General features: G+C 48.6%; 1 protein-coding gene across 1 annotated transcript; it reads left to right on the top strand.

Moving 5' to 3' along the window:
- Positions 1-5,332: 5,332 nt before the first annotated feature.
- Positions 5,333-14,029, top strand: Mrgprd (MAS related GPR family member D). The gene is made up of 2 exons (NM_001001506.2): positions 5,333-5,554; positions 11,314-14,029. Exon 2 carries the CDS (start codon positions 11,316-11,318, stop codon positions 12,273-12,275), a length of 960 nt encoding a protein of 319 aa, NP_001001506.1. The 5' UTR covers positions 5,333-5,554; positions 11,314-11,315; the 3' UTR covers positions 12,276-14,029.
- Positions 14,030-15,778: the final 1,749 nt, after the last annotated feature.

Here is a 15,778-nt window from a genome sequence, read left to right on the forward strand (position 1 = left end):
TCAGGCATGCTAGCCATACACCCTGCGCGTCCAGTGAGCTTTGTTCTAGGCTACATGGTCCCAGGGCAGGGACTGCAGCACTGGCCTTTAGGGATCGTAGCTAACTCCACCAAGGTCATGTCCCTGACCAAAGCTATGCTGATCTGTCCCTTCCAGGCCACATGCCATCTATGTTCCAATAAGCAAGGGGAGCTTTCATGGTGACACAGAGCAGTTGACTCCAGGAGCCTCAGATGTGCAAAGCCACCTGTCCCTCACCTGTGCCTGGAGGACGCTATCTACCACACCCTCCTCTCCCCATTTCTGGTCAGAGAATCCTAGAGACACTTGTGTGGGAGCCTGTAGCCTCCACCCTGGCAGCAGATCGCTGAGAATGTGAGTGTACCACAGCTACAGTGGGATGGTCTCAGTGCCATGTGGGTCCTGGGGTGCCTGGCTGAGGGGCCACCTAGAGTTTCCTGACTTCCCAGAGCTCAGCCCGTCTCATTCCTGGGAAGTCTCTTCTTAAGAGCCTTCATCCCAGTCCTCACATCCGAATCCCCTGGAAGTGAGCTGTGGCCTCCGAGGAGCCTTCCCACCTGGATCCAGCTCAGGGTTCATAACTCAGGGTCTGTGTATAGACAGCACCCGCTGTGAAGTGGAGGGTGGGGTGCTTCTGTGCAGTGCACTGAAGTCTTGTGGAAGAGGATGCTTTTCTGTACTCCCTCATGAACCCTTAGCCCAGGTGCTCCTTCGCCCTTATCCCAGACCCCTTACTCCGTGCTAATGGAGAGGAAGATGCTAAGAGGAGTGATCAGTTAGAAACCACAGAGGCCCACCACTTTCCTCCACTCTCCAGGAGTGTTTAATTATTAAAGTGGGCTGCAGAGCGGCTGGACAACGATGGGGCCAGCAGGTTTCCTGCAGATCTCCTTTTCACAAAGGCAGGACTTCCCTCTAAATTCTGCAGATTTTTCTCCCCGAAACCCAAGGGCAAAGCCATTCTCCACCACAGGACAGCAGGGAGCCAGAGCTCAGGTTCCTAACTCCTATTAAGGCGCTGTGTGGCTGTGAGGGCTGTTACTCAGCGGGCCTTCCAGCGGCACGTGACTCGGGGTCGGGTGGAGTGGAGAGCACACAGGGCACTGTACCTTTTAGACTTCGTGTGCCCAGCAGCTCTGCCAAACCTACCAAGGAGTGGGAACTGTCAGAGAAAGAGCAAAAGAAAAACAGGGACAAATTAGAAAGGTTACGAGCGAGCCTCAGGGAAGCTGAGATCTGCCACCTGCTAGCCACAGGACCTCAAGGGCTGATGCACGCATCTGAGCACAAGATGGAGAAGGAGAAGTGGGGATATGTGCTCGAGCACAGCAGCTCAGGTGGCAAAGTTCTTGCTATAAATTGAGGTCTCCAGCAGCATCGTCCAAAGTCAGGCAGGCGTAGGGTGTGTGAGCCTGTGTGGGGTGGCAGAGACAGGAGGATACATGGGGCTCACTAGTAGATCAGTCTAGATAAATTGACGAGCTTCGGGTCAGTAAGAGATCTCAGAAAAAGAAGGTGGAGGGTAAAACAGGCAGGCTTCAGACGTTGACCTCTGTCCTTCACACACATGCGCACACATGTTTACACAGAGACACACATGCACACACAGACACACACAGAGACACACATGCACACACAGACACACACAGAGACACACATGCACACACAGCTGGCTAATCCCAAGCACTGCCAACGAGAGCAATGACTGAGTGTTGGGGACCTAACGTGTTCAACAGCTCCCGGCTGGGCGTTTTGTGTAGGATGCTGGGTGTCTCTACAAGGCTGCTCACGTCAATTGTAGGACATCAGAGCTCACAAGACAATCACAATGGGTCTCCTCCTCACAGGGACCGCTGACCTTGATGTCTCTCATAAGCAAAGTGTTAGAGGAAGCCAGGAGCAAGCTTGGCTACCACAGTCCCAGGTGAACCCAGCAGAGTCCGGCTGATTTGGAGCAAGAAGGGCGTGTTCTGCAGAAGGTGAAGGAGTTCGAGCTGACACTGCCTCTCTCCATCTTCCACCTCTCCCAGGGATGCGGGTGCTTCTGCAGCCTTGGCATGGCTTGGCCCATGCCTGCAGGCACTCTCACTTTCTAAGAGTGCTCTCTCTCCCCTATCTCATGTGTTATTGTGTGTGTGTGTGTGTGTGTGTGTGTGTGTGTGTGTGTGTACCTGTGCACATACATAGAGACCAGAAGCCAACATCAGATGTCTTCCTCTCCCACTCTCTCCCTTATTTTTTAATTTTTTTACATTTACTTATTCATTTTGTGGGTGGATGGGTGGGTGCACACACATGTAGGTCAAAAGATAACTTGTGGGAGTCAGTTCTCTCTTCCTACCACAAGAGTCCCAAACCCAGGTAGTCGTCAGGTTTGGCAGCAGACACTCTACACGCTGAGCCATCTTGCCAGCTAGCCACCTGTTTTTGAGATGGGCTCCTCTAGTGGCAAGAAGGTAGGGGTAGGCCTGGGGAGAGGCCTTCCAATGGGCCGGTTACGGAAGGCACAAAGCTAGGAAAGCTCTGGCAAACTTCTGGCATGGAACCACAGCGTGCAAAAACATTCTGTTGTAGCTTAGCAGGGAGCTGGGGAACTGAGAAACAGCCAGGCACAGTTTACTAAACTGAAACTCCCGGGAAACTGCTCAGATGAGTCAGCCACCAGCCAGAAGTTGCCTGGCAAGTCAAGAGGAGACTCACCTACTTGGACATATAGGGTTTGTTTTTTTTTTAAGTCTTTCTAATTAGTTAAGATGGAACGTTAATGAACGTACAATCAAATCTATCCACATATCCCTGAGCCGCTAACCAGTCTGGCTGCCCCTCCCAGCCCCACTCCGCACACATCTGCCTTACGAGAGTGGGTTGTTCATCAGCCCTGTCAACTGGCCTTTCCCTATCTCAGGACAGAAATGTCCGTTCAACTCACCGTGGGAGTTCAGGGGATGTGTGGGAGGAAGTTCAGTAATGCAGAAAGTTCCAGAAGGAACCCTGGCTTCAAGAGTTCTGAACCAGGGCTTCCAAGTAACGTTCTCTAGGTCCCTCATTTTTGTTTGTTTGTTTGTTTGTTTGTTTGTTTTCTTCCCTGTCTGGCCTCGAAACAATCTCTCCCCATTAGAGGAGCCCTGGGAAGGAGGCACGGAACTGGCTGAAGATTTTAAGATTTATTTTAATTTTCTTATGTGTATGGGGTGGGGCATTGGGTGTGAATGCAGGTGCTCTAAAAATACAGATTCCCCCGGAGCTAGATACAGGTGGTTGTGAGCTGCTGGACACGGGTGCTGGGAACCAAACTCAGGTCCTATGCAAGAGCAGCAAGCGCTCTTAACCACTGAACCGTCTCACCCATTGGTTAAAGATTCTGAACCAAAATGTGCTGATATGAAAAAAGTGGGGGCTGGGGATTTAGCTCAGTGGTAGAGCGCTTACCTAGGAAGCGCAAGGCCCTGGGTTCGGTCCCCAGCTCCGAAAAAAAAGAACCAAAAAAAAAAAAAAAAAAAAGAAAAAAAGGAAAGAAAAAAGTGGTTTTTTTTTAATTTAAGAATGTAAGTTTTAAGAATTTAAGGGCTGGAGGGGTGGCTCATTGGTTAAGAGTATGTACTGTTCTTGCAAGGAACCAAATTCAACTCCCAACACACATCTGCTGGGTCACAACCAGCTCCAGGGAAATATGACCTTCTGCATTCCTGTGCACACATCTTCATTCAGACACATGCACACATCCATTTATGTGCATACACTCCCATTCAGACACACACACACATACACACACACACACACAGATGTGCACACATTTTAATACAGACAAACTCACATATACATTCTTGAGCATACACTCAAATTCACACTCGTGTGCACACACCTGTGTTCAGACACATACGTTCATGTGCACATGCCTACATACAGATAAACACATATACATTCACGTGTACACACCCAAATACAGATAGTTACACATATACACAACTAAAAATAATAAAAATAACCAAATAAAAGAATTCTGGCATAAAATATGAAACTCAAGGCTGGGGAGATGGCTCAGTCAGCAAAATGTCTGCTGGGTAAGCGAGGGACCTGAGCTCTGTGCCCCAGGTGCTCCCAGGTAAAAAGTCAGGCACAGTAGTGTGTGCTCGTAATGCTGATCAAGGGAAGGTGGAGAAGGGTGGATTTTTGGTTTGTGTTACATTTTATCTTAAAAATTTATTTGTGTGTGTGTGTGTGTGTGTGTGTGTGTGTGTGTGTGTGTGTGTGTGTGGTGTAGCTGTTCCCAGAGGTCAGAAAAAAGGTGTCAGACCCTCTGGATCTGGAGTTGCTGGTTACTGCATGACACTTAACATGAGTTCTGGGCACTGAATTCAGGTCCCCCAAAAGGTCAGTAAGCCCTTTTTGTTTTTGTTTTTTCAAGACACTCTCTATAGACCAGGTTGGGTTTGAACTCAGAGATCTGCTTGCCCCTGCCTTCTGAGTGCTGGGATTAGAGGTGTGTGCCACTATTCTTGGCTGGCAAGCACTCCTAACCACTGAACCAGCTCATCAGTCATGCATGCATACATACATACATACATACATACATACATACATACATACATACATACACACACACACACACACACACATTCATGCACACACAAAACACACAACGGACTGGCTCATACTACTAGAAGGTTCAAGTGTAGCTGGATACAGGAGTCCCAAGAACTTCTTGGCTCAGGTGCCTTCAGCCTCCATCCTGCCTTTGTGGGCCCAGCAGTAAAGTGTAAGTGGCCAGTGTGAGGAAGGGTCACCACCCAAGGCCAAGAGCATGCATGTGCTTTCCACTTCTCATGGGGCTTTGGAGGATCAGGGATGGCCAGTCAACCTTCAGTGAAGACCCTGAGGCTCAATGAGGTTGCCTGAACTCTGTAGACACTCAACTCCCAAGTACAGAATATGATGGCAGACTCCCCAGCCAGGGTTTGCATCTCCTCACCTTCAGCAAGCTGAGATGGGTAAGTACATTAGCTGAGCATCCCTCCATATGGGTGCCTGTAATGGCCTTTCCCAGCCCTCAGAAGCCCCATTCTCTTTGAGGCCCCGCCCCAATTCCCAGACCCAAGATGGGGCTGCTAATGCTCTGAGGCACTGAGAAGGGAGGGGCTACCAGGGTGGTGCCCCCAGCCTCAAGGGGACCTGGGTGGAGCAGGAAAGAGCCATGCCTGGGAGGCCCATTAGCCTTCAGCTAGACGCCCATGGATCCAGGTCTCCAGAGGGTAGACGGGCATCCTTCCAGCATTTATATCTGGGGCTTTCTTATACTTCTCAAAGGAAGACAAGGTCCTTGAGGAAGGGATCCCCAAATTAAGGCTTCTCTGGGGCTGGGAGAAGTAGAGACAGACGGGAGCATCCTTGTTTGGTGGAAGAGACACTGAGCCAGGAACTACAGAAGCAGTCAAGAGGCCCAGGCCCCACTGAGCTGCTGTAGACACCTCCAGGGATCACAGCCAAGAGGGATCACCATTTTGGCCAAAAGACAGATCGACACACTCAGAAGCAGGTGAGAGGCTTGTTTCTTTTTGCGGCCTATGTGAAGGTAGAGGGTATAGTGCAGTTCTAGAATCCAGCGAGAGCCTGGCTCTGCAGGGGCAGCTTGGTGACCTAGGCAGGTATCTCCTCCCAGAGCGGGAATTTTAAAAGTAGCTCATGAGCAGGTAAAGCAGTGGTTCTCAGCCCTCCTAAGGCTGCGACCCTTTAATACAGTTCCTCATGTTGTGGTGAACCCCAACCATAAAGGTATTTTTGTTGCTACTTGATAACTCAAATTTTGCTACTGTTATGAATTGTAATGTAAATATCTGATATGTAACCACCAAAGGGGCTGGGACCCACAGGTTGAGAATGGCGGTAACTGCAGACCAAGGCCAAGGGCAGGAAGAGCAAGGTACCAGGCTAAGAAGAGACATAGAAGTCTATGAAGCATAGCCTGACAACTTGAACTTACAAGGTAGAAGGAGAGAGAACAGACCTCAGGTTGTCCTCTAAACTTTGGGTAAGGTTAGCCATGGCGCCCATAAACTGAAGCTGCATGAGCAGTCACCTGCTCCTTTCCAGAGATGTTTCCAGTGCAGACAACAAGACTCTGGGAACAAGATTCACATGATTGGTACAGAATGGGATGCTAAGGCTGATGCCAGTCCGGTATTCTAACTCCCATTGACGAAGAATAGTAGAAGGCAGAGCTAGGTCAGCATGTTCTCAGTCCCCCACTCCCGGTATACACACACACACACACACACACACACACACACACACACACACACACACACACACACAGAGAGAGAGAGAGAGAGAGAGAGACAGTGACAGAGACAGAGACAGAGGCAGAGACAGAGACAGAGACAGAAAGAGGCAGACAGACAGGCAGATAGACACAGGCAGACAGACAGAGAGATCACAATGTTACAATGAACTCTAAACTCAGTCTCATTTTTGAACCATAAGGCCATAATGGAGAAGCTACTGTTGTCTGTTTTGAGATAGTCCTGGCTGGGGGTTGGGGATTTAGCTCAGTTGTAGAGCTCTTGCCTAGCAAGCGCAAGGCCCTGGTTCAGTCCCCAGCTCCAAAAAAAAAAAAAAAAAAAAAGAAAGAAAGAGATAGTCCTGGCTGGACTCAAACTCTCAATGTAGCAGAGGGTGACCTTGAACATCTGAACATCCACATCCCACTTTCTAAGTGCTAGAATGACAGCTGCAGACCACCATGCTCAGGTTTTGCAAGGCTGGGATGGAACCCAAGGCTTTGAGCAAGCCAGGCAAGTGCATTATCTGAGGAGCTACACGCCCAGCCTCTTCTCTTTCTTTTTCTTTTTTTTTCTTCCTCTTTCTCTCTCAACTTTCCCTCTCCTTGGTTATTTTTTTTTCTTTGAAGCAAGGTCTGGCTATGTAATCCAGGCTTGGAACTCTATATGGAGCCCATGCTAGTCTCAAACTAGTGATCCTCCTGCCTCAACCTTGGAAGTTTTATAACTATAAGCATGTACCATCTTACCAAGTATGGATCAAACGTAGAGCTTCCTGCATGCTGGCAATTGCTCGGCCAACTAATCATGTCCCCAGCCCAAGAAATACATGCCTTCAACATACATACATAAATATATATATATATGTGTGTGTGTATGTGTGTGTATATATACATGTGTATATATATATATATATATATATATATATATATATATATATATATATATGTTGAAGCTTCACCCATCATTCCTCAGTAATATAGTTGCCTGAAGAAGACAGGGACAAGGCCAACACCAGTGGACATGGGAAGGGGAAATTCCATTGCCCACCTCTAGGCTAATAACTACAGGCATCTAAGGGATGCTGGAGACCGGTCTCCCCCAGGAGACTAATGGGTTTTCCGATACCAAGTGTTCAGATCCCAAATCACTTACACACAAGCAACACCGAACAGGAGAGAGAGAGAGAGAGAGAGAGAGAGAGAGAGAGAGAGAGAGAGAGAGAGAGAGAGAGAGAGAGAGGAGTGTGTAACAATAACAACTAAAGAAGAGGCCAGGATGTTCAATAGCTGGGGACCGGAATGCATGAACAGACTTTGCACTCATCTCTGAAGGAAAGCTCAATACTGTCAGGCTGTCAGAGCCAAGGGACAGGGCTGGAGGGACCATTTCTATGTCAGAAGGCCAAATATTCCAGGGATTTGGGTGACGTTTTCAAAGCACAAGCATTGTCTTGTTCCCCTTGCCAGGAGTATCTCCCTGGAGGTATGTTCATCCTCTGCCTAAGAGCGGAGCAGCAGCTCCCCTGGGTCAGCATGCTTTTTGGCTCTCCTGGGGAACAGAGAGTAAGCCTCAGTTCAAAGTTCTTAGAGGAACCGTAGAGTTAGCCTAAAGATCCCCCGAAGGCTAACTGATGCATGGTTCCAAAAGAATCCAACAGGCACTTAACAATAAAGTTCTGAGTGTTCCCCACATACTGGGCACAGGTCCTGGCTGTGACCTAGGAGGGGAAGGCCATCAAGGGTGGCTCTACCTGCTCTCAAGCCCTCACTGTGCCCGCTACTGAGCTCAATGGTGAAGCACATTCTCCTCTCCTCAGTTCAGGGTTAACTGCCAGCAGCACAGCTGCATGGCTGAGACAAACGTGGCATTCTGCTTTTGACAGCATGTGCTCTCTGTGGTTGCTGTAACAGAGACCCCAGACCAATGGCTTCAAACAGCAAATCTGAAGGGTGGGCCAGTGGGATGGCTCCAGGGCTAAAGGCACTTGCCGCAAAGCCTGAAAGCTTAAGTTTAACTCTCAAAGGAGAGAGCAGACTTCAACACATTGTCCTCTGACCTCCACATGACTGCTGAGGCATGCGCATGTGAGCACTTGCACGCACACACGCACACACACACACACACACACACACACACACATGCATACATGTGCATTCTTGAGCACATAAAGTAAACAAACAAATAACTGAAATAAAAACAAGAAATTTAAGTTTGTCCTCAGCTACACAGTGAGTTTGAGACTAGCCTGGTCTACATGAGACCCCGTTTCAGAAACAAACAAACAAAATGTCTGTTTGGTCTAGGTTCAGATACAGGCTCCCCTCTCTCCAAAGTCCCTTCCTTTCTGTGGTCCCATCTTGGCCTCCTTTCTATCTTCTTTGATAAGACTGTGTTAAGAAGAAGAGGAGGAATTCCCTAACCACCGACATTGGGGAAGGGGAGAGCCATCCCAGGAAGTTGTCCTCTGACCCCTGTGCCCCACCCCTACACAAGAAGAAAACAACTGAATGTAAGAGAAAGAGATGTTTTATGACGAGTTCTTGAAAAGCCAACTCCTGACAAAATAAAAAAGAAAACAAGCAAATAAAAATGGCAGAAAGGCTGGAGAGATGGCTGAGCGGTTAAGAGCACTGAATGCTCTTCCAGAGGTCCTGAGTTCAAATCCCAGCCACCACTTGGTGGCTCACAACAATTTGTAATGGGATCTGATGCCCTCTTCTGGTGTGTCTGAAGACAGCTACGGTGTACTCATATAAATTAAATAAGTAAATAAATATTACTTTTAGTTATGAAAAGCTGGAAGTGTTGGTGTATGTCTTCAATTCTAGCACTTAGGAGGCAGAGATAGACCATTTTCTGTGAGTTAGAGGCCAGCCTGGTCTATGTAGAATTCCAAACCAACCGTGGCTACATAGTGAGACCCTGTCTCTAAAATAAAATAAAATGATAATGGAGTTGGAGAGATAGCTTTGTGGTTAAGAGTGCTTCCTGCCTTTGCAGACTCAAGTTCAATTCCCAGCACCCACACCAGGTGACTCACAACCATTTGTCACTCCAGTTTGAGGGGATCTGGTACAGTCTTTCTGGCCTCTATCGGCACCTACAGATATGTCATGTACACACTGAGATACACACACATAAGTAAATGGAAAGATACTTTTTTTGCCAGGCATGGTGGCAAACACCTTTAATCCCAGCACTCAGAAGTCAGAGGCAGGTGAGTCTCTGAGTTCAAGTCCATCTAGCCTGGTCTCAAGTTTCAGGACAGCCATGACTACACAAAGAAACCATGTCTTGAAAGAGGGGTTAGGGGATAGGATACTGCACTGAATTTTACACTGACAAGTGGGAACCCAGAAGGCAGGAATACCTTTGTATTAACACATTACACACTCTATGAGTGGTACTCAAGCAGCATTGAAAGCATGACTAGACCTAAAACACAAACAGTTGGATCTGGAGCTCTGAAGTCCAGTCACATGCACACAGAAATGACCAGACAGATGGTTTTACCTTCTGCCAAGCCCACAAAGAAAGTGGATCTTACTGGGTACAAACTGTTCTGGAAAGCGGAGGAGCAGCCACATCTCCAAGCCATTTTATAACCACAATTACAACAGGCAGAAGCAGCAGGAGGGAAGCCAAGGGGATTTTTATCTCTGAGCAAGGACTAAGGTGCTTGGAACAAGAGCAGGTCACTGTCGCTTGCAAGTGACACACAGTTGCCTTCTCAGCAGTCGAGATGCAGAGGCAGGGGGATCAGGGGTTCTAAACCAGCCTGGGTTACCTGATACCTTGTCTCAAAAAAAAAAACAAAAACAAAACAAAAAAACATATCAAGCTAGGTAAAAGAAGGGGAGGAGGAAAAGGAGTGGGAGAGGTGGGCTGGCGAAACGCTTTGTGGTTTGGAGCACTTGCTGCTCTTGCAGAGGACCTGGCTTTGGTCCCCAGCACCCACATGGCATCTCATAGCATTGATTCCAGTTTCAGGGAATGTGACGTCCACCATGGGCACTGCGTGTGTGTGGCACATACATATGTCCTGGCAAAACATCCATATTCGTAAAACAAAGAGAATTTTTAAAATGGTGAGACTAGGCTGGGCATGATGTAATCCTAGCTCCTGAGATGCTGAGGCAGGAGGATCAGGAATTCAAGTTCCTCTTTGGCTGCATAGGGAATTTGAGGCCAGTCTGGGCTACCGTGCCTCAAAAAAAAAAAAAAAGGAAGAAGGGAGGAAAGAAAAAGAAAAAGAAGGAAGGAAAGAAAAAGGAAGGAAGGAAGAAGGAAGGAAGGAAAGAAAAAGGAAGGAAGGAAGAGAACCAGGTGGTGATGGCGGCACACTCCTTTAATCCCAGCACATGGATGGCAGGAGGAATTCTTAGTTCAAGTCCAGCCTGGTCCACCATATGAGTGTGAGACAATTGCCAAAGGAGCTCTGATTGGCTGGCCTCGACGCAGGCCAAGCTATCGTGGAAGACACCTGAGACACTCAATACGTAGGGAGCCACTTAAAATACCAGGTGTGGGGGCTGGGGATTTAGCTCAGTGGTAGAGCGCTTACCTAGGAAGCGCAAGGCCCTGGGTTTGGTCCCCAGCTCCGAAAAAAAGAACCAAAAAAAAAAAAAAATACCAGGTGTGAAGTACTCAGTGTATGCATGAACCTGATTGGATGACCCTACCCCACCTAATCTGTGGTTTTTTTGTCTTAAAATGTTCTGTTTTGCCCTCTGGTAACAAACACGTTTTGGATCCCAAACCCAACAGTCTTCCTGATATATTAGCTTCTGAAAAAAGATACTTTTTGTTGGCTTAAATTTGGTTTTGTAGTGGATTATTCCCAAACTCTTGGACTCTAACAGAAGAAGAAAAGAAAAAGAAACTCAAGCTGGCAGAGAGGTGGAGTGTATGTAGCGGGTCAGTGTCTGTCTGGTCCCATGATAGATTCAGGCACAGTGGGAACCCTGGCAGTCCAGAACATGGAATTTAATGTGAAATCTTTTTCCTCCCTTAGGCATGAACTACACTCCTTATAGCAGCCCAGCCCCAGGTCTGACCATCAGCCCCACCATGGACCCTGTGACCTGGGTTTACTTTTCAGTGACATTCCTGGCCATGGCCACCTGTGTGTGTGGGATAGTGGGCAACTCCATGGTGATTTGGCTACTGAGTTTCCACAGGGTGCAGAGGTCCCCCTTCTGCACCTACGTGCTCAACCTGGCGGTGGCCGACCTCCTCTTCCTGCTCTGCATGGCCTCCCTGCTCAGTCTGGAAACAGGGCCCCTGCTCACAGCCAGCACCTCCGCCAGAGTCTACGAGGGGATGAAGAGAATCAAGTACTTTGCCTACACAGCAGGCCTGAGCCTGCTGACGGCCATCAGCACCCAGCGCTGTCTCTCCGTGCTTTTCCCCATCTGGTATAAGTGCCACCGGCCCCAGCACCTGTCGGGGGTGGTATGTGGTGTGCTGTGGGCACTGGCCCTCCTGATGAACTTCCTGGCTTCTTTCTTCTGTGTTCAATTCTGGCATCCCGACAAATACCAGTGCTTCAAGGTGGACATGGTTTTCAACAGTCTTATCCTGGGGATCTTCATGCCCGTCATGGTCCTGACCAGCGCCATCATCTTCATCCGCATGCGAAAGAACAGCCTGCTGCAGAGACGGCAGCCTCGGCGGCTCTACGTGGTCATCCTGACTTCCGTCCTTGTCTTCCTTACCTGTTCTCTGCCGTTGGGCATCAACTGGTTCTTACTCTACTGGGTGGAACTGCCGCAGGCCGTGAGGCTCCTGTACGTCTGCTCATCACGCTTCTCCTCGTCTTTGAGCAGCAGCGCCAACCCAGTCATCTACTTCCTCGTGGGCAGCCAGAAGAGCCACCGGCTGCAGGAGTCTCTGGGTGCTGTGCTGGGGCGGGCACTTCAGGACGAGCCTGAAGGCAGGGAGACGCCATCCACATGTACTAATGATGGGGTCTGAAGGCAGCCCGCCTAGGACCTCCTCCAAAACCCTGCCCAGCCCTTCCCTACAAGGACCCAGAAAGCTTGCTGTGCAAAGGCCTTGCACCTCAAAATGTTGGGGTCATTTTCCTGTCTGCCAGGAGAGCCACCACTCTCACCTTGCGTTCCTAATCTAAAGTAGGAGGTGAGGCAACATTTCTTTCTGTTTTTCCTGTTTAGACACCGATCCTAGCTTTAGGTCCCGTCCTGGGCAAGACTGGCTGTGAAATGGAGTTTCCCAGTAGAGACTGCATCTCATGCTGGTGGAAAAGGTCTTTCTTAGCCCCCTTAACCCCCTGACCTGGCATCTGTCTTAGCTTCATTTCCATTGCCGTGACAAGTTCCCTGACAAAAGGCAACACAGGGAAAGAAACTGTTCACTTGGCTTACAACTACAGATCATGGCCCATCATTTCAGGGAAGCCAAGGCAGAAATGTAAGCAGCTAATGACATCACATACAAAGTCAAGAGCAGAAAGAGTGCAGACGCATAGCTCCATCCCCACTTGCTTGCTCTCAGCTAGCTTATTATATCCTCTCTTATCCTGTTCACAATTATCAGCCTAGGGAATGGTGTTGCCCACAGAGGGCTAGGGCTTCCTGTGTCAATCAACAGTGAAGACGACCTCTTGCAGACACACCCACAAGCTAACCTGATCCAGACAATTCCTCACTGAGGCTCTCATCCCAAGTGATTCTAGGTTTTGTCAAGTTGACAGTTAAAGCTGAACAGACAGCACCTTGGACATGGGGATGTACTGGTAACATCATTTAGTGCACAGAGTGGTGGCTCTGCTGCACATGTCACCGCGCCTCCAGCACGAGTGTGACTTTTCTGGCATGATGTGACACACATCCCAGATAGGGCACTGATAAAGACCAAGGAAAAATTCCATCAAATCAGAGTCTGATGAACCGAGTAACACAGAGAAGCGTGGGTCAGGGGTTAGTTATAGAGATGTAGTTCAGCATTACTTATAGTGATGTCGCTAAAACAGCCACATCACCAAGAAACCCCTCCCCAGCCTGGAAGATAATTTCCAGAGGTTCTCTAGATGAAGTGCTCCCCTTACCTAACCTACCCTTCTGTTACTAGCACCTCCCTAAACCAAGACAACTGGACTGGCGTTACATGCACCTAAGAGGAAGTACAAGGGCAAGGGAGAGGGGTCTTAGACCCTTACTACCCTCCTTTCGTAAGGGAATTCCCACAGGCTTCATCCTGAAGGTCTCTGGTGGGAACTCTAAGCTGCTTGGTTACAGTGGCAATGGCTGTGATTGATACTCAGAGGAGAGAATGCCACCTTCTCTGACCTACATCTAACTGTCATCATCCCCCACCTGACCTCTGGCTCAACCTCAGGCCCTGATTTGGCCCATGGGGTTCTTTTGTACCCCTTGTTCCCTGAGACATCTGTGCCAGTTAACTTTGTGACAGGAGAGGGCATAAACATGGCAGCCAGAGGCTGGGAAGAGAGAGGGACCGGACAGAAAGAGATTTGAACAGGCAAAGCTCTGCAGGAGGTGGGCACAGCATGGAGCCTGAGTCAATAGTCTTGCAGACCCTCTTCAGGCCACCTCCTAGAGGGTCTGGAACACTTCTGCACAAGCCAGTGCACCATGTTCGAGGTGACAGAGATGCTGGTCACCCCACCATGTGTACATATATCAAAATGGTACCTCAGACCATATGAACCTGTATGATTCTTGCATGTTATCAGTAAATGACAACAACAACAACAAAAAGATGTTTGTGTTTCTGGCCTCCTGGCTCTGGTCTCTGAATCCTGGACTTTGACACTATTCAGTGAACAGTTCTGAATCACCTGTCCTCCACCCGAAGGTCACCTCAGTGGTCAAATCAGCCCAGTTATTGGCTAGGAACGCTGTCTGGAATCTCATTGGGTTGTTTAACACATGGGTTCTGTTTGATTTGAGGGTTTTTTTAACCCCTCCCCAATCAGGAAAACGATCCCCCTTGGGGATCAGGGTCTGTGCATACACTCGGCAGGGTTGCTAACAGCGAGTGGCAGGCTCAGTCATTTTCTGTTTTAAAAGATTATTTTTAAGACAGGCATGATAGAGGCAGGCAGATCCCTGAATTTGAGGCCAGCCTGGTCTACAGAGTGAGTTCCAGGACAGCCAGGGCTCTGTAGAGAGACCTAGTCTCAAGCCTGCCCCTCCTCCCATCCCTACTGCCACTAGCAAATAGAGATTATTAAACAGGTGCATTGTCTGTCTGTATGTCTGTGTGCCACATGTGTGCCCAGTGCCTGCGGAGGCCAGCAAGGGTGTCACAGGCCCTGGAACTAGAGTTATGGGTGGTTGTGAGTCACCATGGGGGCTCAGCCTTCTTGTACTTTTTATTTTGAGACAGAGCCTTGTTATGTAGCCCCAGCTAGACTTAAACTATGTATCCCAGGCTCTCTGTTATCTGCTATCTCCTGTCTTGGTCTCCTCAGTGCTGGGATTGTAATAGTTTATACCCAGCTCCTCTTTTTGAGATAAGGTTCCCATACCTGTATGCAGTCATTAGGCAGGTGTAGCTGTTAGTAATTTTCCACTCTAAACTACTAGTTTGGGTGACAGTAGCTAGAGTAGCAGAGTTTCAGTGGGTTTAGCTAAATTTAGCAGGTTACCAGAAAGGGCCCCATATATAATCCTCCTGCCTCTACTTCCGGAGTCTCTGGGATTCCAGGCTTGCCTGTGCTTGTTCTTGGTCCAATAGTGGCTTGAGAGGCTTCACCTTATCAGGTTTAAGCCATGCAATGCATCCCCAGAGCCACCTCACAATCCCCCTCTCAAAAGAGTGGGAGAGCAGGGGAGAGGTCCTTAGCAACCGATTGAGATGTAACTTGAGGCCACTGACAGAGTGTGTGTGGCTAACACTCGGGTATCACAGCAGCTCTGCCCTGAGTCTATCAGACCACACGAGACGTCTTACCTTCTGCTACTCTCTTTAGAAGCCAACACCTATGCCTTGGGTGTACTTCACTTCCTCCAGAGCGTCTCTTGCGTGTTTAAGCCTATACTATATTTCAGGTTCAATAAACTCTACCTCAAAAACATAAAGGTGAAGTAAAACCAATGGAAAAATACATCAATGTCTTCATCCATTCTCTCTCTGTCTCTCTGTCACTCTGTCTCTCTGTCTCTCTCTCTCACACACACACACACATACACATACACACACATACACACACACACACACACACACACACACGCTGTTGACCCCACTGGGTGAGTATAAGACCACTCCCACAATTTTTGAGTGGTCCCATGAGTTTGAATCATCAAGCTTTATTAAATACTGGCCAGGAGAATGGACAGTCACCAGATCCATACCAGGACTCCCAGGGAATAGCCAAGAATTAACCTTAGTCAGTGCTGAGAAAGGCAAATTCCACAAGGCTACATACATCCCACCTCCATCCAACAGGGGGCAGCATACATCCTGACGTACTTCCTGCCTGGGTGATCAGC

This window comes from Rattus norvegicus, chromosome 1 (genome assembly GCF_036323735.1).
Source record: "Rattus norvegicus strain BN/NHsdMcwi chromosome 1, GRCr8, whole genome shotgun sequence".
Classification (NCBI taxonomy): Eukaryota; Metazoa; Chordata; class Mammalia; order Rodentia; family Muridae; genus Rattus; species Rattus norvegicus.